The sequence below is a fragment of the Procambarus clarkii genome, chromosome 28 (assembly GCF_040958095.1).
Source record: "Procambarus clarkii isolate CNS0578487 chromosome 28, FALCON_Pclarkii_2.0, whole genome shotgun sequence".
Classification (NCBI taxonomy): Eukaryota; Metazoa; Arthropoda; class Malacostraca; order Decapoda; family Cambaridae; genus Procambarus; species Procambarus clarkii.
In genome coordinates this window covers 13,931,579-13,955,504 of record NC_091177.1, presented here as the reverse complement: position 1 = coordinate 13,955,504, position 23,926 = coordinate 13,931,579, and the positions used below count along the sequence as shown (strand labels likewise).

Genomic DNA, 23,926 nt, shown 5'->3' with positions numbered 1-23,926 from the left:
ACCACTATCCCGTGCATCCATCATCACTCTACACTGTCACTCTATAACGATGCGTCACACTAACGAAGTCACGGGAGACATCTCCCGTCACGCAGGATGCAGCCGCACCTCCACAGATCTCCAGTATCATCTATTGATGGCTCAAAAGGGCCACCACTTACGGGCGGCTTAATCTTCATCAGTAACGTGAAGTCACGCTAACTTTGCGATAGCGTGTCGCAAAGTTAGACATGATGATAGAGGGTTTAGGCCCAATCATCCTAATTATATCTCTTGAAATCACAAAACGTGACGTCTCTATGAGAAAATGTTGAGACCGAGTCTGGAAAGCTCAGGGATGCAAGTTCAGCCCCACTGCATGGCCTCTTGTTGTTGTTGTTGTTTAAGATTCGCTACTTAGAACAAAAAGTTCCAAGTAGCACGGGCTATGGTGAGCCCGTAGTGGACTTACCTGGTACAGGAGCGGGGCTGTAACTGTAAAGCCTGGCCTCAGTACTTTCTCATTTAAATTATTTAATGATCAACCTTTCGATGTATACTTTACAGGTATGCTAGACAACTGAAGTTCATTGTAATAATTAGATGAGTCTGAAGGCGAGAGTAAGATATAAATTATAAACAAATCAATATATCCACAATTATAAACACTGAAATTTAAGTCAAAAGACTAACAAATCAAACCCAAATATAAGTCACCATAAATGACCCAACCCACACACTTGAAAAGAAAGAAATGTGACGATATTTCGACCAATGGTGCAGCCTTCTGAAGGGTCCAGCACGGGTCGAGACGTCGGCACATGCCTGTGTGTGTTGGTCAGGGTTATGTACTCTCACCCCTCTTATTCTTACTTATTCTTTCACACTAGAAACTAGTACATCTAATGAGCGCAATTTCCTATAAATTATTAATTTTTGGAGAATTTATGAAAACCAAGAGTCATCTTGTTGTCATTTTTTGCCTGGCTCCACAACTGGAGTCAGGATGGATCAAATGTTAATATAATGGCTCAATATGTTGCACGTAATTGATGAAATTGTTTTCCAAAATCAATAAAATTTTGAAGTGAAAAGTATTAAATTTTCCCTTCTGTGTATCGGACTAAATCCTTTACCTTTTTCCTTCTTTTGCTCCTTCATTTATTTCCTCTCTTTTTCCTCCCTTCTCTCTCTCCTCCTCTCCCTCGTCCCCCCCCCCTCTCTCACTTTCCTTCCCACCCCTTTTTCTTCCCATCATCTCTTCTTTAATTTCTTATTATGTCTTCTCACAGACATAATAACACAGGATAAAAATCCACACTTGTGTATTTGAAATTAAAAAAAAAAATTACACCCTAAGTCTTTCGCACTCTCCCGAGTGCTTTGTGAAGGTGTGAGTGTGTGGTGAGGACCAGACTTAAAACTCAACTTGTAATGAGGCTGTTATCCTGGGTCCAGTCGTCTTAATCCTTCTTGGCCTCCTGACTATATGGTCAGTTAGGCAAGAAGAATAAGAGGATGGACCCCAGGACCCCTTCCACAACACTACTTACCACTTACACTTCTCAAAACTTCTCCCCTGTTTTCCTTATCCCCATCCAGATGTTCTCATCCTTTCCCTCCCAGCCAGGACCCCCCTTCCCATTACTTTCCCTTCCCTACCCTACCTCCTCTCTCTCTTAACATATCCCCTTCCTCAATATCTCCACGCCCCACCGCCAACACTTCTCAAAACCGCTTCCCTTCCCTTCCCTTCCCTTCCCTTCCCTTCCCTTGAACCATCACAGCCCAATTCACAATATTTTCTCTCTGCCGTTCCCTTTCTTGCCTCACCTCTTCGTCACTTCAATCTATCCTCTATTCTCTCCTCTCCCTCGAATATCCCCTCTACCCCCTCCCTTCCTCCCTTCCATCTCCGCTCTCAACTTTCCATTTCTCCTCTTCCTCCGTCTCTTCTCTATCCGTTCCTTTCCTTTTATCTCCAATATTAATTTCCTTCCATTCAATAACAATCAACCCCTTCTCTCTCTTCCATCTCCCCTTCCCTCCCTCCCTTCCATCTCCCTCTACTGACTCTCTCTTCAATTTCTTCTATGTCCTTTTCTTTATTTCTATATCTCGTCCCTGCCATCTCCCGTCCCTCAGCAGGTCTCTCCTCCCTCCCTCCCTCCGCTCATCCCCGTCACACCGTCACCGTCACACACACCAAGAATCTCGCACTCTAGTGCCACCAGAAGAAACACAGTTGCCTTCCTTTGTTCGTTTGTTTTGTTAGCCTGTTAATGCTAGCGTTTGGATCCCTGGCGCTCGAAAACTCGTGTGTTGTTTATGTAGATCAGAAATATTTATTCAAAGCGTTTTGTGGCTGGACGTGTTTTTGAGGGGTTTATATTTTGTTTACTCAGATGCCGCTGAGGATAAGTCAATTTATTTCATTGGGAATGTGTGAATACGTGAAGGAGTGAGCGTGTGTACTCACCTAGTTGTGCTTGCAAGATCGAGCATCTGCTCTTAAGTCCCGTCTTTCGACCATTGTTAGTTCAATGAAGTGACGCCTTTCACTCGTTTTTTGTTTCAAATTTACATTTAAGCCTGTGTATCAAATTGACTTCGACGACTTTCTCATCTAGTCCGTTCCACTTATTTACGACTCTTAGATTGAAAAAGTTCTTTCTGACATCCCTGTGACTCGCCTGTATTTCTAGTTTCCAATTATGTTCTCTCGTTCTACTGTTCCTTAATTTGAACATGGCATCTATATCTACTTTGTCAATTCCCTTTGTGTCTTGTATGCCGATATCATGTGTGCCCTACTCATTCTTTCCTCTAGTGTAATGAGGTCCAGTTTCCTCAGTCATTCTTCACAACTCAGTCCCTTTAGATCGGGAACAAACCTTGTTGCATACTTTTGGACCTTTTCTAGTTTTGTGCGTCTTTAGGTAGGGGCTCCATGCCGGGGCAGCAAACACAATACCTGTATAAGGTCTCCAAAAGGATATATACAGCGCTCAGGAGGGATCTTTGTCCAAGTTCCTGAATGATAACCGGACGTTAGCCAATAAGACACGCTGCGCTCTGCTGATGTGTGCTTCTGTTGTTAGATCTCAAGTTACATCCACTCCTAAGTCTCTCTCTTTCTCAGGAGTTGGAAGCTGTCTTGCCTTCATCCTATACTGTATTTGAGGCCTTCTTCCTCCAACTCCAATCCTCATAACCTTGCATTTGTGAGAGTTAAAATCTAGTAGCCGTTTTTCAGACCATCTCTGGAGAATGTCTAATTCTTCTTGTAATGCAATGCAGTTCTTCTCAGTTCTCACTTACCTCATTAATTTAGCATCATTAACAAACATCATTAAGGATCACCTTACTTCTTTCATTAGATTGTTTACATATATTAGGAACAGGATGAGCCCTAGTACCGACCCTTCAGGTACTTCACTCGTGTGAAGTATTCTGATAGCTCTCCTCTTACTACGACTATTGGCCCTCTTCCTAAACGACACTCTTTCGCCCATTTTAGTACATTTCCCGAACCAATACCCTATTTTACGAGTTTTGCACAGGTGTCGCTTGTGAGGAAGTCTCAAAAGCTTTCTGACAATCGAGGAAAATGCAGTCTGCCCAACCCTCTCTATCCTCTATGATTGTCATCATCTTGCCATAGTAATCTAATTAGCTAGTTAAGTAAAGATTTTTCTTTGATGAATCCATGTTGATGCTCGGAAACAAGTTTATATGTTCTAAATTATCAAAAAGCCTTGATTAGTTTCTGTATCTTACAGGGAAAACGTGCTACTGTGGTGATACGAGTAGCTGTAGTTTTCCCATCTTCCTCTTTTCTTGTATATAGGTACCACATTTGTCATTTTCTAAATGTCAGGAAGTTCCCCCATTTCTAGTGTTGAGTTGAGGACTGCAGCAAGGAGGTCCGCACAATACTGCAGCCGCGTCCTTTAGGATCCATGGGCGAGATCTTGTCAGGGCCTACGGCTTTCTTCACATCCAGCTCCTCTGTTTCTTTGCCTCCTATGGTGATGCTTATATTTCAATCAGTCTTTCTTCTAATAGCACCTCTTCCATTAGAAGTCGTAGACTTGAGGACAGTTCTGATTCAAACTTAAAAACTCCTGAAAGTTTTTATCGAGTTCTTCGCACACACTTCCTTATCAAGAGTTGTGTAGCCTCCTCCACTTTTGCGTAGCCTGGTCACTCATTTACCGACATCTTCCTCATGTGGCAATATAGTAGTTTAGACTGATCCTTGGCCTTTGATGCTAAATCATTCCCATACTGCTTCTCTGCTGCTCTCTGTGTTTGTGTGTATTCACTCCTTTCTCTTGCATATATGTTGTGGTTCTCCTCTATTATGTGCTTCTTGTATTTTTTCTAAGTTCTTTTACTTCATCATTTTGCCTCCAAGCTTTATCTATTAAACCATGTGCATTTTTTTCTCTCGGCTCCTCTATCCCTTAAAGAAAAGATACGTGAATTCAGAGACAATTCTATAACGAATGTTCAAGAGATGAGTAAATATTTCATTCAAAATGATTTGCTACCAGAAATCTTAGCCAAATATCCCCAGTTTGCTTGAGGTAGGCAGTATGAGATTGTAACAAGTGGATGAATGGACATAACAAGGGGGGATATTAATAGGGTATTAAAACTATCAACACAAGACAGAACACAAAACAATGGGTATAAATTGGAAAAGTTTAGATTTAGGAAAGACTTGGGTAAATACTGGTTCGGTAACAGGGTTGTTGATTTGTGGAACCAATTACCGCATAACATGGCGGAGGTGGGGTCCCTCGATTGTTTCAAGCGTGGGTTTGACATGTATATGAGTGGGATTGGGTGGTTATGGATAGGAGCTGCCTCGTATGGGCCAATAAGCCTTCTGCAGTTACCTATGTTCTTATGTTCTTGATACTTTTAATACCCTATTAATATCCCCCATGTTATGTCCATTCATCCACTTGTAAACTTCTATCATTTCACCCCTAACTCTTTGCCTTTCCAGTGAATGCAATTTAAGCTTTGTTAATATTTCTTCATACGAAAGATTTATAATTTGGGGAATTAACCCCTAACTCTTCGCCTTTCCAGTGAATGCAACTTAAGCTTTGTTAATCTTTCTTCATATGAAAGATTTCTAATTTGGGGAATTAACTTAGTCATCCTACGTTGGACACGTTCAAGTGAATTTATATCCATTCTATAATAAGGCGACCAAAACTGAACTGCATAATCTAAATGGGGCCTAACCAGAGCAAGATATAGCTTAAGAACCACACCAGGTGTCTTGTTGCTAATGCTTCGATTAATAAATCCCAGTGTCCTATTCGCCTTATTACGAACATTCATGCATTGATCCTTTTGTTTTAAATTCTTACTAATCATAACTCCCAGATCCCTTTCGCAATCCGACTTCGCAATCTCAACACCATCTAGCTCGTATCTTGTAACTCTATCATCATTACCTAGCCTCAGAACTTTACATTTATCAGCATTAAACTGCATTTGCCAATCATTTGACCTTTTCAAAACCCTATCTAGATCAACTTGAAGTGATAGCGAGTCCTCCTCCGAATTAATTTCCCTACCGATTTTCGTATCGTCGGCAAATTTGCAAATGTTGCTACTCAAACCTGAATCTAAATCATTTATATATATTATAAACAACAGAGGTCCCAGGACAGAGCCCTGAGGTACTCCACTAACAACATTATCCCACTCTGACTTAACCCCATTTATACTAACTCTCTGTTTCCTTTGGAATAGCCATGCCCTAATCCAAGTTAATATAGCACCCCCAATACCATGAGCTTCTATTTTTTTAATTAGTCTTTCATGTGGCACTGTATCAAAAGCTTTGCTAAAGTCAAGGTACACAACATCACAATCCTTACCACTATCAACTGCCTCAACTATGCTGGAATAAAAAATTAGCAAATTTGTTAAACATGAACGGCCATTTGTAAAACCATGTTGCGACTCATTTATTAATTTATGTTTTTCAAGATGGAGACGAATTGTATTTGCAATTATTGATTCAAGTAACTTTCCCACAATAGACGTTAGGCTAATTGGCCGATAGTTTGACGCAAGTGATCTATCTCCTTTCTTAAAAATTGGTACCACATTAGCTACCTTCCATGACTCTGGCACTCTGCCTGACTCTATTGATTTATTAAATATGGTAGACAGTGGCTCGGAAAGCTCCTCTTTGCATTCTTTAAGCACCCTGGCAAACACTTCATCCGGCCCTGGGGATTTGTTTGGTTTTAGTTTTTCTAATTGTTTAATTACATCCTCCCTGGTAACTGCTAAACTAGTCAACCTGTCCTCATCCCCACCCACATAGACTTGTTCGGCTGAAGGCATATTGTTAAGTTCTTCTTTAGTAAATACAGATATAAAATATTTGTTAAAAATACTACTCATCTCCTTGTCATTATCCGTTATTTGACCAGTCTCAGATTTTAATGGACCTATCCTTTCCCTAGTCTTAGTTCGATATAACTGAAAAAACCCTTTAGGATTTGACTTTGCTTGCTCTGCTATGTGGACTTCATAGTTTCTTTTTGCTTTCCTAATCTCTTTTTTAACATTTCTAACCAGTTGTATGAATTCCTGTTCTAACCTGACTTCCCCATTCTTAATCCTTTTGTACCAATTTCTCTTTTTAACTATAAGGTTCTTTAAATTATTTGTTATCCACTTTGGGTCATTAGTATTCGATCTATTCAATTTGTATCGTATACTACGTTCCTGTGCTTTGTTTAGAATATTCTTAAATAAGTTACATATTAAATCCACATCGAAATCCCCTTTTACGTCACCTGTCGCTGGGTTCATGTCTCGCTCTAAGACCGGCCCACACCCCATACCCAAGACTTTCCAATCTATTTGATCCAAAAAAATTCTTAGGCTATTAAAATCAGCTTTTCGAAAATCTGGCACTTTAACAGAATTTTCTCCTACAGGTCTATTCCATTCTATGCTAAATCTGATAACTTTGTGATCACTGTTCCCTAGCTCACTCCCTATTTCGATGTCATTAATTTGTATTTCCCTGTTAGTTAACACTAAATCTAAAATATTATTTTCCCGCGTTGGTTCCTTAATGTGTTGCGTAAGAAAGCAATCGTCAATTAATTCTAGAAAATCTTCTGCTTCACTATTCCCTGTTTTGTTCACCCAGTTTATTCCACTAAAATTAAAGTCACCCATGACATAAATACTGTTAGATCTAGATGCTCTAGATATTTCATCCCATAGATGCTTTGCTTCCATTCTGTCTAAATTTGGTGGCCTATATATAGCTCCTATTATAATATTATTTGCTTTTTCGTTTAATTCTATCCAAATAGTTTCTGTGTGTGGCTCAGTTTTGATTCCCTCTTTGAAACTACATTTCAAATTGTCCCTAACATATATGGCTACTCCCCCTCCTCGTCTAATATATCTGTGTGAAATAGTTTAAATCCATTTATCTGATATTCAGCTAATAGTTCTCTATTTTCTACATTCATCCACATTTCGGTAAGTGCAATAATATCTATTTTTTCTGAGCAGACAAGAGCATTTAATTCATTAATTTTATTTCTTAGACTTCTACTGTTAGTGTAATATATCCTAAGTGAATTGTTATTTTGAGGCCCTTTTCTTTCCCTGATCATTTTGCCAATTCTTTTCTCCCACGAACACATACTTTTATTACCTCCTTCCTCCAAATCAATTCCCATACCACTATCTACTAACAGTTTAAACCCAAACAAACACCTCTAACCACTGGTTCCAACGAGTTCGCAACAGCAACAACCCCAGCCCTCGATAGATGCACCCCATCATGAGCATACATTTCATTTCTTCCATAGAAGCGTTCCCAGTTGTCTATGAAAGATATTGCATTTGATTTGCAATATCTTTCCAGCCGGCAATTGACACCAAGTGCCCTCGACATCCATTCATTTCCCACTCCCTTTCTTGGAAGAATGCCACATATGATCGGGATTCCTCCCTTGCTCCTAACTAATTCAATGGCTGTCCTAAATCTCTGTATTAGTTCCTCACTCCGAACTCGCCCAACATCATTACATTGCACTAATACAAATAATGGGTTTGTTCCCATTTCCCGTCATAATATCATTCATGTTTTCAACAATATCACCAATTCCAGCTCCCGGATTGCAAACCCTTAATCTGTTCCCCCTATCTCTGGCACAAAACGTTCTGTCTAAATACCTCACCTGGGAATCTCCCACAACCAAAATTCGCTTCGATACCGTCTTAACTTTCTGAGCAGCCTGAGGGGCCTGCGCTCCGTCGTTCCTCGCTCATTTCCTCGCTGCAGGCGCACCACAGCACTCGTCCTCCAACACGGCAAATGAATTTGCCGTCCAATTTGCACCAGAGCCTTATACAATTGAATAATTACCTTCTTTTCCTTAAAAGTATAGGTATGCTTGATTATTCCCAGGGTTCAGTTAGCTTTTTTTACCGCCACTCCCACTTGTCGTGCAACTTTTAGTGAATGATGGATTCTGACTACAAAGTCCTTTTCTTCACCTATCTGTTGTAAGGCAGTGCTGTTAATTTGATAGTTGTGACATAGATTGTTATGCCCCACATGCAAGGTCTTGCATTCATTGACATTAAAAAGCTATATTAAAGACGTCAAAAGATATATTTGTTATATATCTTGAACATTCTCACTTATGTTAGCTTACTTCTCTCTTAGTATTAAGCATTTACAGTACTTAAATAATTTTGTATAAAAATTATTTTAACTTTGGCACGAAATGCTTTGCATATTTGTATGTGTAACAATGTGTATGTGTCCCTACAATTGTCCCTTTTTCTTATTTTCATTTGTACACATTCATATGAATAAATTATAAATTATGAAAATTAGTTACACAGCTCAAAGTACCTCATAACATTTTGTCTGAAATTATTGATACTGTAACAGGGTAATCACAGATATAGTGTTGGTGAGTATGTCCTAGCTATTGTTCACATGGTTTACAATTGGAAAGTTCACCACTGGGAGATTCATTACCTGCAGCCACCTGCCATAGAAATCAAAATCTCAGCCTAATTCTGGCAATTACAATTCACACTGTCTAATGGACGTTTTATGCTGTACATACTGTACATATAGTTCTCAGTTCTAAAAATAACAAAACTCTTTATACCCATGTTTTCTGGCCTTTGAATGTCATTGACTGCTCTTCTGCTATCCCTAATTTATTGAAATACTGTGGATTTTACAACGGATATTGGAATGCATTGATTTAACAAAATTTCTAACTTATCACGTGTAGTTTTTGTTGCATTGTCCACGTCATCATGCTGGACAACATTTATGTGAGATGGTATTCATACAAATGAGACTCAAACTCTTCCTCTGTGAATTAATGTTGTTTATAATGGATGTTACAAAATTTCTATTATCTGTTTTGCCTGTTGGGCTTTGAAGTGCTGACTTTGAATCACAAAGTTACTCCTCCACTGCTTTTAGTGCTTTAGTGGCAAGTTGGGGGTGCAGCTAATCCATCGAGTGGAGCCAAACCAGTTATTCAGATTCACACTAGTGGTCTGTGTGCATCTGTAGTCATTGTATATTCTACAGGCTGCAACAGTGCAACCTGTTGACATTTGTACAGATCCATCAATGTAAGCATAGTTCTTATGAGGCCATTAAGTTATTTATAAAGGAATCAATAGTTTCCTGTGTTGTTCCTTTCAGGAGTACTGAGTTTTACTTATTCTTTTTTCTCTTTGCAGTATGTTGCATTGAGACTTATTGTTATATTTGTGTTCTTTTATAGGAGTTAGATACTCATTCTAGACCAAGGAAGTACCAGGGGAAGCTGCCAGTGTTGAGTTTGGTGCTCCTTGTAGACGAACCAACAAATGTACTTTAACAACCCATTGTATCTAATTATACATAAAAAATAAAAACATGCAGTAATAGTGAATATGGGGGATCACCCACACGCATGTCCAGAGTTTGGGAAGAGATTCAATCAACTTAGAAATAAGAGAAATTACAGGAGGGTGCATACGGATGAAAGCCAAAAAAAAAATTGAATGTGGGAGAAAATTTATAAAATGTTTAAGTATAGTAAGGCACATTTTCATTATTCATATATACAATTTAGAAATTGTGAGCTTATTCTTGAAAACATTGTGTTACCACCTTGTCAGTTGTCTTATAAAGCTGTTTTTGTTTTATTATGTGTGAGAAATGCATTTTGCAATGGAAGATAAAGCTCTGCAGCACAAAGTATTCAGGTTTATTTTAATATTTTGTTCTACCATGGAAACTAAATGCTTCTTATTGACTAAGTGAACTGCCATTTTAGTAAATTTGGAAATCATGTACTGTATTTGTAATAATCATATTACATACTGGAGCAGTATGAAAAACACAGTTCAAGATGTACTCAACATGAGACCATTTTATTGCAAGAATTATACAAAAACAGTTTTCATCCAAAAATGAGTTCTTCAGTATTCCTGTTCAAACTCCAGCATGTTCCAGCTTGCAGATATATGTAAAAATTTATTTATAATATAATTATTAAGTTATTTATATACAAGGCACAATAGGTTGTGAAAGTACATACTGTACATTGATGATTATGTGGTACATTCTTGCAAATCCACTAACATGAATAGCATTTCAAACATGTCCCTAAGCTAGGAAAGAAATATAACGATAATAATGATAAGTACTGTATATTGTAACAGAACAAGTATTCACATGATAATTTCCTCAGCCTCAAGTGACAAAGTAAAGTTAAAGTTAAAGTTTAATTTTAATTAAACTTTAACTAAATTTAATTAATTTTAATTACAGTTAAAGTTTAATTTTTATATTGTAATTTACTATGTGAGTGGGTAGCACAAAATACTGTACATACAATAAATAGGATATGTACAGGTTTATGCATAGTTCTTTATGGAAAAGAAATTTGCATAAAGAATAAATTTGCATTCACCTGGTGTGGTTCTTCGGCTTCACCTGGTGTGGTTCTTCAGCTATATCTAGCTCTGGTTAAGCCCTATTTAGATTATGCAGTTCAATTTTGGTCGCCGTACTATAGAATGGATATAAATTCACTTTAACATGTCCAGCGTAGGATGACTAAGTTAATTCCCCAAATTAGAAATCTTTCATATGAAGAAAGATTAACAAAGCTTAAGTTGCATACACTGGAAAGGCAAAGAGTTAGGGGTGATATGATAAGAACATAAGAACATAAGAACAAAGGTAACTGCAGAAGGCCTATTGGCCCATACGAGGCAACTCCTATTCTATAACCACCCAATCCCACTCATATACTTGTCCAACCCGTGCTTGAAACAATCGAGGGACCCCACCTCCACAATGTTACGCGGCAATTGGTTCCACAAATCAACAACCCTGTTACTGAACCAGTATTTACCCAAGTCTTTCCTAAATCTAAACTTATCCAATTTATATCCATTGTTTCGTGTTCTGTCCTGTGTTGATACTTTTAATACCCTATTAATATCCCCCCGGTTATGTCCATTCATCCACTTGTAAACCTCTATCATGTCACCCCTAACTCTTCGCCTTTCCAGTGAATGCAACTTAAGCTTTGTTAATCTTTCTTCATATGAAAGATTTCTAATTTGGGGAATTAACTTAGTCATCCTACGCTGGACACGTTCAAGTGAATTTATATCCATTCTATAATATGGCGACCAAAACTGAACTGCATAATCTAAATGGGGCCTAACTAGAGCAAGATATAGCTTGAGAACCACACCAGGTGTCTTGTTACTAACGCTGCGATTAATAAATCCAAGTGTCCGATTTGCCTTATTACGAACATTTATGCATTGATCCTTTTGTTTTAAATTCTTACTAATCATAACTCCCAGATCCCTTTCGCAATCCGACTTCGCAATCACAACACCATCTAGCTCGTATCTTGTAACTCTATCATCATTACCTAACCTCAGAACTTTACATTTATCAGCATTAAACTGCATCTGCCAATCCGTTGACCATTTCAAAACCCTATCTAGATCAACTTGAAGTGATAGTGAGTCCTCCTCCGAATTAATTTCCCTACCGATTTTCGTATCATCGGCAAATTTGCAAATGTTGCTACTCAAACCTGAATCTAAATCATTTATATATATTATAAACAACAGAGGTCCCAGGACAGAGCCTTGAGGCACTCCACTTACAACATTTTCCCACTCTGACTTGATTCCATTTATACTAACTCTCTGTTTCCTTTGGTATAGCCATGCCCTAATCCAGCTTAATATAGCACCCCCAATACCATGAGACTCTATTTTTTTAATCAGTCTTTCATGTGGCACTGTATCAAAAGCTTTGCTAAAGTCAAGGTATACAACATCGCAATCCTTACCACTATCAACTGCCTCAACAATGCTAGAATAAAAAGATAACAAATTTGTTAAACATGAACGGCCATTTATAAAACCATGTTGCGACTCAATTATTAATTTATGTTTTTCAAGATGAAGACGAATTTTATTTGCTATTATAGATTCGAGTAACTTTCCCACAATAGACGTTAGGCTAATTGGTCGATAGTTAGACGCAAGTGATCTATCTCCTTTCTTAAAAACTGGTATCACATTAGCAACTTTCCAAAACTCTGGCACTCTGCCTGACTCTATTGATTTATTAAATATGGTTGACAGTGGGTCACAAAGCTCCTCTTTGCATTCTTTAAGCACCCTAGCAAACACTTCATCCGGCCCTGGGGATTTGTTTGGTTTGAGTTTTACTATTTGTTTAAGAACATCCTCCCTGGTAACTGCTAAACTCGTCAACCTGTCCTCGTCCCCACCCACATAGACTTGTTCGGCTGAAGGCATATTGTTAAGTTCCTCTTTAGTAAATACAGATACAAAATATTTATTAAAAATACTACTCATCTCTTCATCACTATCTGTTATTTGACCTGTCTCAGTTTTTAATGGACCTATCCTTTCCCTAGTCTTAGTACGATATAACTGAAAAAACCCTTTAGGATTTGTCTTTGCTTGCCCTGCTATGCGAACTTCATAGTTTCTTTTTGCTTTCCTTATCTCTTTTTTAACATTTCTAACCAGTTGTACGAATTCCTGTTCTAAAGTGACCTCCCCATTTTTAATCCTTTTGTACCAAGCTCTCTTTTTACCTATAAGGTTCTTCAAATTCTTTGTTATCCACTTTGGGTCATTAGTATTCGATCTATTCAATTTGTATGGTATACTACGTTCCTGTGCTTTGTTTAGAATATTCATAAATAAGTTATATATTGAATCCACATCGAAATCCCCATTTAAGTCACCTATCGCTGGGTTCATGTCTCGCTCCAAGACCGGCCCACACCCCATACCCAAGCCTTTCCAATCAAGTTGACCCAAAAAATTTCTTAGGCTATTAAAATCAGCTTTTCGAAAATCTGGCACTTTAACAGAATTTTCTCCTACTGGTCTATTCCATTCTATGCTAAATCTGATTTCTTTGTGATCACTGCTCCCTAGCTCACTCCCTATTTCGATGTCATTAATTTGCGTTTCCCTGTTAGTTAACACTAAATCTAAAATATTATTTTCCCGTGTTGGTTCCTTAATGTGTTGCGTAAGAAAGCAATCGTCAATTAATTCTAGAAAATCTTCTGCTTCACTATTCCCTGTTTTGTTCAACCAGTTTATTCCGCTAAAATTAAAGTCACCCATGACATAAATACTGTTAGATCTAGATGCTCTAGATATTTCATCCCATAGATGCTTTGCTTCCATTCTGTCTAAATTTGGTGGCCTATATATTACTCCTATTATAATATTATTAGCTTTTTCGTTTAATTCAATCCAAATAGTTTCTGTGTGTGGCTCTGTTTTGATTCCCTCTTTGAGACTACATTTCAAATTGTCCCTAACATATATGGCTACTCCACCTCCTCGTCTAATATATCTATCTGTGTGAAATAGTTTAAATCCATATATTTGATATTCAGCTAATAGTTCTCTATTTTCTACATTCATCCACGTTTCGGTAAGTGCAATAATATCTATTTTTTCTGTGCAGACAAGAGCATTTAATTCGTTAATTTTATTTCTTAGACTTCTACTGTTAGTGTAATATACCCTAAGTGAATTGTTATTTTGCGGACCTTCTCTTTCCCTGATCGTTTTGCCAATTCCTTTCTCCCACAAACACATACTTTTATTACCTCCTTCCTCCAAATCAATTCCCATACCTCTATCTACTAACAGTTTAAACCCAAACAAACACCTCTAACCACTTCTTCTAACGAGTTCGCAACAGCAACAACCCCAGCTCTCGATAGATGCACCCCATCACGAGCATACATTTCATTTCTTCCATAGAAGTGTTCCCAGTTGTCTATGAAAGATATTGCATTTGATTTGCAATATCTTTCCAGCCGGCAATTGACACCACTTGGTGTCAATTGATTTAGGAAATCAACTTGATTTAGGAACGACTTGGGTAAATACTGGTTCAGTAACAGGGATGTTGATTTGTGGAACCAATTGCCGCATAACGTAGTGGAGGTGGGGTCCCTCGATTGTTTCAAGCGTGGGTTGGACATTTATACGAGTGGGATTGGGGGGTTATAGATAAGAGCTGCCTCGTATGGGCCAATAGGCCTTCTGCAGTTACCTTTATTCTTATGTTCTTATGTCTTAAATATTAATAAAAAAACATGGGGCATTAGTGATTTTACTGCAGTACTTTTCCATGGTACAAGGAAACTCACTCACTCACTCTGAGAAATGTTTGCAGTACCTTGCTCCATTACTGACTGCTGAAACAAGATATTCTTGTGCTCTGCCCACATTTTGCTAGTGCAGGTTAATTGATTGGACTCACATTTCATATCCTCTCCCGATTCCATGTATGACTAACCTTCCAATGATATGGAGATATTAGATGAACTTATAGCTAGATTTTGAGCTACACTGATCTTTCATATAGAATAGGGTAGCAGCACATTGCTGTGTATACCTAAGCTTCTAAATACACAAAATTTAATTTATAAATTAATTTATTATCCTAATTGTAGTATGATAGCAACTGTAATCTTACCATCATTGTCCATCCTGTAGGCAATGATAGTAAGCTTACAGAGGCATCCCATACCCATCCTTTGGGGCAGTGATAGTAAGGTTACATAGGTATCCCATATCAATCCTGTAAGTGGTGATGATATGGTTACAGAGGCACATACCCATCCTGTGAGCAGTAGTGAAAAGGTTACAGAGGCACCTCATGGACTCAAGAACTGAACCCAAAAATTCATGTAGCTATTGAAGTTACAACACTTATGACCAGGGATGCAATGCCAATTTTATAGGTGTCAGTTCTGGTGGGCCTTCCAAAAGCTTGTCATTTCCAATCCTGTTTCTATATGTCACACGATTAAGTATTTTGTGTTTGTACTCACTAATTATCATAAAATATAATTACCAAACAAATGAAGAAAAAAATGTCAATCATGTATTTATCAATTTAAGAAGTTTAAAAAACTTAGTGTTCACAAAATACAACCAGTGAGAAGTTTCACTGTCGGTCTCCTGAACATTATTCTTCTTACATTCCTCATTTTGTTTACAAAAGAAGGAAGTCAACATTGTTTGCTTAGAAGCCGTGATGGGGTTGTTTGTGAGAAAAAAAGCTTCTGTATTAGAGAGAAATCCATGGACCACCAGCCACCACTTTACTAATGCCACTGAAACACAGAAGCAGAGTTGCCATCTCAGTATTTCACACGAAGCTAGAACTACCCCAAAGAGCACTACATATACAGTATTATGTAAAATTGTGTGTAGCAGTTTTGTTGTTTTACCTGCCTAGTATTTAATACTAAAATATACTATGTATGATTAAAGAATACCTGTCTAATGAACTACTGCTAAAACCATGAACATTATCTCTGAATATTCGTATCCAAAATGGTAAGCTGGCAACTTTGTTTCATACAATTTATCTCGCATAAATGGACAGGAAACGTTCACATGCATCGGGTATTGTTTCCAGATTTGTACTAGTACAATTCAACCTGTTTACTTTTTAAATATAAAAATTTAAATACTGTACTATTGAATCTTTAAAAAATGAAGAAATATGTTAACATTATTAACTTATTAGTGATGAAACACTAATATTTTCCTGCCACAATCAATCATCACCCACAAGCCATCATCTCCCTTTCCTCCATTCCATCATCCACTTGCAGAGGTGTCGGAGCAGCACTCCGGCAAGCTCCAGCAACACTGCACCACTGCAGTTATGACCTATTTACAGTCTGTAAGCATATAACTGATTGTATACCATGTATCTGTGCACAGCTAACCCCCTCAGATAATATTGGTAATATCCTCTCACTTAAACCTGAATCCAGTAACCCTTCAGAGATAATCTATGAAAAGGTCTCAAGGTTTTTAGCTCTTGCTGCTCCTCCATTACTTTTTAGCATTGCTCTACATCATCACTAGAGCTCCGAGGATTCCAGATGATCTTAAAATGGCTAAAGTCATCCAAGTCCATAGGAGTGGAGATGCCACAGAAACCAGCAATTTTACACAAATATCAATCCTGCCCACCTTGTCCAATATTTTTGAGACACCCATTTCCAAACAGCTATATTCCTTTCTATATAAGTACAATCAACTTAGTTCAAACCAATACGGCTTTAAACCCCATAAAAGCACCAATGATACTCGTATAAATGTGCTTTACCTAATACATGCAGCTCTTGACAAAAATGAGTAGGTTTGTTTGTTGACCTGCACAAGGCTTTTGACACTTAACTGCAACAACTTTCTTCTCAAACTCCAACACTATGGAATCAGAGATCACACCCTTCAGTACTTGCAATCCTACCTCAGTGACAGATAGCAATTCATTTCAGTGAATAATATTTTTAATAATTTTTTATTTACAAGAAGGTACAATGGGTTAGTGAGATTGCATAAGATTTATATTTTTACAATCTTGCAAAGTCACTAACACACACAGCATTTTGGACAGGTCCTTAATCCAATACAGTATTGTAATTAAACTACTGTACTGTTGCATAATCACCTTGAGGTGTCTGTGCCTGCCATCATTAAATATCACCTTTTTATTGTATTCATCTGTAATTTTTCTTGAACTTTTTCAATTTTTGTTAGCTTACTTTTCTTTTAGTAAGAAGCGTTTACACATCTTTAAAGCAATTTTGTGCCAAATTATTTTAAGTTTTGCCTGAGACTTTTTGTATAATAGTGGCTTCATTAGTTAGTGTAACTCCTGTCCCCACAATTGTACATTACTTTAATATTTTTTTACTCATTCTTTTGAATAAAAAATTTTAATTAAAAATTTGAATTTATATTTTAATTTGAATACACCGACAGTCACAAACTTAAAATTAAATGAAAATGGTAAATGAAAAGATGTGTTTATAATGAGGTAATCTAGAAGCAGGTTGGCCACTTACTTGGTTGAGGAGAGCATAGACATGGAGGAGAAGAAGTAGGGATCTGAGAAGTCAAGGTGTCTGGCTCGCTGCGCGGTAACGGAGAGAGGAGCGAAGGATAGGTCTGCCGAACCATCCAGCAGGTCCCCAACAACACCCGTCCACCCGCTACTTCGAGGGGCACCGAAAGTTCCATCCATTACAAGGTACACCTGTGGACAGAAAGGAGATGACAGAATACATGAAAGGAAGAATAAGAAAATCTGCACGAATCATATGGGCCAGTACAAGGCAGCTTCTAGTTATACCCAGCCATCCTACATTGTCCTATTGTTGAATCCATAGCATTTACAGCTTTGGCGGGTAGGCTGTTCCATGGGTTAATAACCCTGTGGGGTGAAAAAATATCTCTTGTTCTCAGTCCTACATTGTGGCTTGCTGAGCTTAAAACTGTTGTTCCTTGATTGTGTTACATCTGACCTTTTGAAGAAATTTTCCGAATGAACATCCTCCAAATTGTTCAGTACTGTATTTTAAAAGTTACCATAAGATCTGCCCTGTCATGCCTGATTTGAAATGTTGTTAGCCGTGGCCCTCAACCATTCCTGATACTTGAATTGACTTAGCTCTGGAATGATTTTTGTTGCCTGGTGTTGCACTTTCTCCAGAGCAGCTATATCCTTCTGAAGATGAGGTCTCCATGCTTGGATCAGTAATCTAAATGGGGGGCACACACCCGAGATTTATGTAATTGAATCACTACCTTCTTTTCTTTGAACTCGAAGGTACGCTTGATTATTCCAAGCGTTTGGTTACTTGTTTAGACTGCTGCCCTTACCTGTTGTGCAACTTTCATTGAGTAGTGGATTTTGACTCCAAGGTACTTTTCTCCCTCAATCTGCTGTAATGTAATGTAGCTAATGTGGTAGTTGTGGCATGGGTTATGTTATGCCCCACTTGTAGGGTCTTGCATGTTAATATTTAAAAGCATTTACCAGTCATCTGACCATTTGTGGAGTTCCTGCAGATCTCTTTGTAAAGCTTCATCATCATTAAAACGTTTCACTGTACCATAAATCTTTGTGTTATCTGTAAATTTGATGAGGTGGTTTGTAACATTCTCATATATGCCATTGATGTATTGTATATGACAAAAAAGGGTTGGCCCCAAAATGGACCCCCATGGCACCCCACACCACATTTCTCCAGTTAAATTTATTCCTATTTAACACCACTCTGTTTTCTTTGTTTTAACTATTGTTGTATCCATTCTAGTATTCTTCCATTTATTCCATGTACCTATAATTTCTTTGCCAGTCTTTCATGTGGTACCTTATCAAAGTCTTTAGCAAAATCCATATATACTACATCAACTGGAAGTCCTTTTGTCTGGTTAGCCAGTTACCATTTCCAAAAATGTGAGCAGGTTTGTAAGGCAGGATCTATTTTTAACAAACTCATGTTGTGTCGATTTCACACGATTGTTCACTGAAAGATAGTGAGAGACAGAGAGACAGGACAGGGCATGGCTGGGAACCCCCCTCCCCCTCTCTGGTATTCTAAATCATCTTCATCTCTTATAACATTTCTATAAACCTTATTTACATATTATATGGGAAGAACATTGGATTATAAAATATTTAAGGTGTTTGACAGGACTGAAGTTACATTCCTGCACTAATTAGGCACACACACACTATTGTCTGGACCATGATGTGTTTAGTGAATATTCAGTCCATCCTCCTGTTTTGATACTGTAGTATGTATAGGAACGATAAGGCCCATAGTACATATACAGATGTACAATGCAAAAAAAAAGTAGAAATTGGTACAATTGAATTTTGACAAACCAGAAAAAGATTTTCTACTTATGTTGCAAAGACAAAATAAACTAACCTAACCTTTCTAGGCCTAATACATGCTATCTCAAGCCTAATATAGTACATGTGTGTGCTATACTAGGCTTAAAAATATTTTATTTTTTATTTTATTTTTTCAGACAATAAAGTGAATACAAAATTCTACTATCTAATTGCTTAGTACATCAATGTTTGTACTATTTATTTATTTATATACTGGGTATATACAAGAAGGTACATTGGGTTTATGAGAATACATAGCATTGATGTTTTAACATTCTTGCAAAGCCACTAACACCTACAGTATTTCAGGCAGGTCCTTAATCTAACAGCTAATTTTAAGTAGGTAATTTGTAGCAAAATTTGAAGAATATTAATAGGTACATTGTAGAAAATTTAAGGATTATTAATAGGTATATTGAAGTAAAATTTGCATTCAACATAACTATGACATAAGTTGATAGCACTGATTACAATGGTGAAGTTGCTTGGCTTAGTCACATATTTTGGGGAAAGTGGGTAGCACTAGATGGGAAACTATGAGGATGAAATTAGGCACTTTTTTATTTTACTTTTAAATAAGTCATAGATTGAGGAAGGAGTGGAGGAGGAGAGGTGTTACTGTTTGGAAGGGGAGTCTTCCTGATATTATAATATCAGGCAGTGGTGACTTCTCTGGGGGTACTGTCTCTTACATTTTGCCTGCATACCACTAGGACCTGGTTGTGGCTCACTACTTGTTTTTCTCACTAAGAACGTTTCCATAAAGACTTGTTTTCCCCTACACTTTAACATTTGTCTGTAGTGTCATTGAACAAGTTAAGGTGTTGTAGTGAGATAAGTACTTGTCTCACTGCAGACAAGTGTTAAAAGATAGAGAAAAACAAGTGTCTATATACTGATTCTTAGTAAGACAAGCAAGCAGTGAGCCACAACCAGGTCTTAGTGGTATGCCTGCAAAACATAAGACATAAGAGAAGAGAGAGAGTACTCTAGAAATATCCTCACTGCTGTTATAATGGAAGGGGGACTCCCCTTCCAAACAATAACACCACTCCTCCTTTCCCCTTCCTCATGTCTTCCATACGCCAACAAGAGTCCTCAATATAGGTCAGATATACTTGTACATACTGAAGTACAGTACAAAATATAAGTACTGTACTGCAGTAGTATGTATAAAATGTATTTTTAAGTTAATATTTTTTGGGTGTAGAATGAATTAATTCAATTTACATTATTTCTCATGGGAAAACTCGTTTCGGTTTTAAAATTTTCCTTTTCGAACTGTCTCTTGGAACGGATTAAATTCGAAAATGGAGGTACCACTGTACTGTATTATGTATGCCCAAAATACACAAGTAATTTTTCACTTATTTAAAATAAAACAAAATAATGTAAATGCAAGGTCATACAGTAAATAATAATAATAATAATAATAATAATAATAATAATAATAATAATAATAATAATACAGTAATAATAATAATAATAATAATTTATTTGCAAGAAGGTACAATGGGTTGGTGAGATTGCATAAGATTGGTATACTGTTTTTACACTCATGCAAAGCCACTAACACGCGTAACATTTCGGGCAAGTTCTCAATGTAACATATCAGGTAAGATGAGAGGGTACATTGTAGCAAGGTTTTCATATCAACAAATATTGAGTACTTGTTTTAAATGAAATGAGTTAATTTATTTCAAATTTATTGTATAAAAAATGCAGTGATTCGAAGCTGCAAAGGTTCCAGGTAAGGGTTCTAACCCTGTATTGTGAGTTTGAATTCCATCTACTTGTGTTTAAACACTTCTTAATTAAATTGTCCACTTGGGTTGCTTCTCAAATATGTTTAGCTCCCTTTTGTGAGAGAATATTTCATATTCTATATTTTTTATTTTCACTTTGATCTTCAATATTGCTTTCATAATTTTGTGCTATACAGTACTGTATATCAATTTATTATAATTTAACTATTTTAATTTATTCTTAAACTCAACACTACTAATTACATTTGTAATATTTTACAGAGTAATATTTTTTATTTATTTATTTATATATACAAGAGTGCTTACATTCTTGTAAAGCCACTAGCATGCATAACATTTCAGGCAGGTTCTTAATCCTAATTTTTCCCCAGAATACGACTCTCTAAATCGTTTAACAATGAGGTACCCATTCACTTATGGGTAAACAGAGGCTACAGTTAAGGATTGGCACCCAGTCAATCCTCCCCGGCCCAGAGGATATATTATACCATGAAAATATATTATACCAGGAGGATATATTACAGGGTAATATATTAATGTAATATATTACACTGCTTTACTTGACATGACCTACTTAGCCTATTCTAATGTAGCCAACACAACCTAATACAACCTCATTATACCTTGTGCAACCTTACTTAACATGACCTCATTTATTATGCACCCCATACCCATCTTGTGGGCGGTAGTGGAAAGGGTTACAGAGGCACATAATACATGACCTAAAACTAATATTTCCAACCAAATTTAAACCTAACCTTACCTGACATTCTGCCCGAAACGCTGCGCGTACTAGTGGCTTTACAAGATTGTAATTACTATACTATGTATCCTTACAATCCCAATGTACCTTCTTGTATATAAATAAATAAATAAATAAATAAACCAACCAACCAATATCTAACTTGGCATAACATGACCAAGCCTATCTTGACCTAACATAAATCAACCTAACCTATCCTGACCTAGCATATCCTGAACTAACCTATCCTATCCTGGTCTAATCTAACCTGGCACAACCTGGTTTAACCTATCCTGACCTAACCGATTTTGGTTTAACATATCCTGGTCTAATGTATCCTGACCTAACCTATCCTGACGTAACATACCCTATCCTAACCTATTCTGACCTAACCTTACTCGATTACTAAATTTATCTTTATTTAATTTTTAATCATACCCACTGTACACTAATAGGGGTGAGCCGGGTTGTTGTTGATTTAGGGGCGACCACGATCAAGGGACCGGATGCGCCCCGGCCTGATACCGGGATATAGCAGAGGGATTGAGGGTCCCTATAATCTCCTCAGGCCACATACTTTACAGTCTCTTCGGGCCACGAACATGATGGATGAAGCGGAAGACATGGCGAAGGAAATTGAAATTGAAATTGAAATAAGTTTATTGAGGTAAAATACACACAAAGGGATGAGGTAGCTCAAGCTATTCTCACCCCATTATGGGATGTCATATCCTGAGTTTACTTTCGTCCTGAACTATGTTTGGCAATAAACAAGTATCGTGCCTGAATAACGCTATAGAGCTTAAATTAATAAGCCCATATCCTCCAGTACAAGAATGTAAGAACTCTTGTATATATATATATATATATATATATATATATATAAAAATCTTACTAGATCAATGACCACCTTAGATACCCATCACTGACCTCAATCGATTTCCCACTAACCGTAACGAACTTGTTAACCTTACTAGACCCTTGTTGACCTTACCTGGATTTCGATCTCGAGGTCAGTGGCGACGTTGATCATGAGGTCAACAGCAAGGCCGCTGCAGCAGACGACCTCATAGCCTCTGGAGGCATTCACCACATCCCTTTCCATGTCGGCGAAGGTCGCCGCCACCTCCGGCGAGAACACCTGCGGGAGAATGAGACCAACACCTGAATTTACCTGTACTTACCTGAGGCAGGGTTGCTAGATCCAAATTGCTGAAAGTAGCGAGCTGAGGGTCTAAAAGTTGCGAATTTGCAATAAGAGTAGCCCAATTTTTTTGTTTAGTGACTGATACAGGTTTCAAAGTAATATATTTTAATATATAGAGTACACTACACGATTTTGAAAGTTTCAGCATTACTTGGAATACGAGAAAGAAGCTCTTTGCAAGCTTTCACTTAAATATTATGGCATCTTTCTTGAATATTTTGAAACTTTTCCTGGGTTATAAAATTGTTTTGTCTGTTAGTTGCCTGAAGTGTTGAAAATTCGTAACCAAAGTCCACTTTCTCCAGAGGTAGACTTGTAATTGTAGTCCATATTAACATGAAGCTTTGCATGATGAGAATGCACGATTCTTCTGAGTATTCCAAGCGTGAAGTTTTCTAAGACAGTGTGAAGGCTACACTGATCTGCTTCGTCTTTTTGATAAAGTCAATTCATACTTTAAAAAAGATTTAGGATTGGTCTGAGAAATGTGAAATATAGCTAATTGGGGAATCAGAGTCCATTGAAAAAGTTGCCTTGTAACACATTTATCACAAGAGCTAGAAGCTTTTACTTTTAACAGTCTCCGTGGTGTAGTGGTAAGACACTCGCCTGGCGTTCCGCGAGCGCTATGTCATGGGTTCGTATCCTGGCCGGGAGGATTTACTGGGCGCAATTCCTTAACTGTATCCTCTGTTTAACGCAACAGTAAAATGTGTACTTGGATGAAAAAACGATTCTTCGCGGCGGGGATCGTATTCCAGGGACCTGCCCGAAACGCTACGCGTACTAGTGGCTGTACAAGAATGTAACAACTCTTGTATATATCTCAAAAAAAAAAAAGCGATTTGGTAATGAGACAGCCACTTTACAGGCCGCTC

At 37.5% G+C, this 23,926-nt stretch overlaps 1 protein-coding gene across 4 annotated transcripts in view; it reads right to left on the bottom strand.

The window, feature by feature from the left end:
- The window catches only part of LOC123754965 (uncharacterized), a 367,030-nt gene that overhangs the window by 145,391 nt on the left and 197,713 nt on the right, over positions 1-23,926 (bottom strand). For all 4 annotated transcript variants that reach the window (XM_069332916.1, XM_069332917.1, XM_045737318.2 and 1 more), the window contains exons 5-6: positions 22,836-22,982; positions 17,493-17,683 (exon numbers count right to left, since the gene is read on the bottom strand). In XM_069332916.1, coding sequence (XP_069189017.1) covers positions 17,493-17,683; positions 22,836-22,982 — 338 coding nt within the window. The remainder of the gene's footprint in view (positions 1-17,492; positions 17,684-22,835; positions 22,983-23,926) is intronic.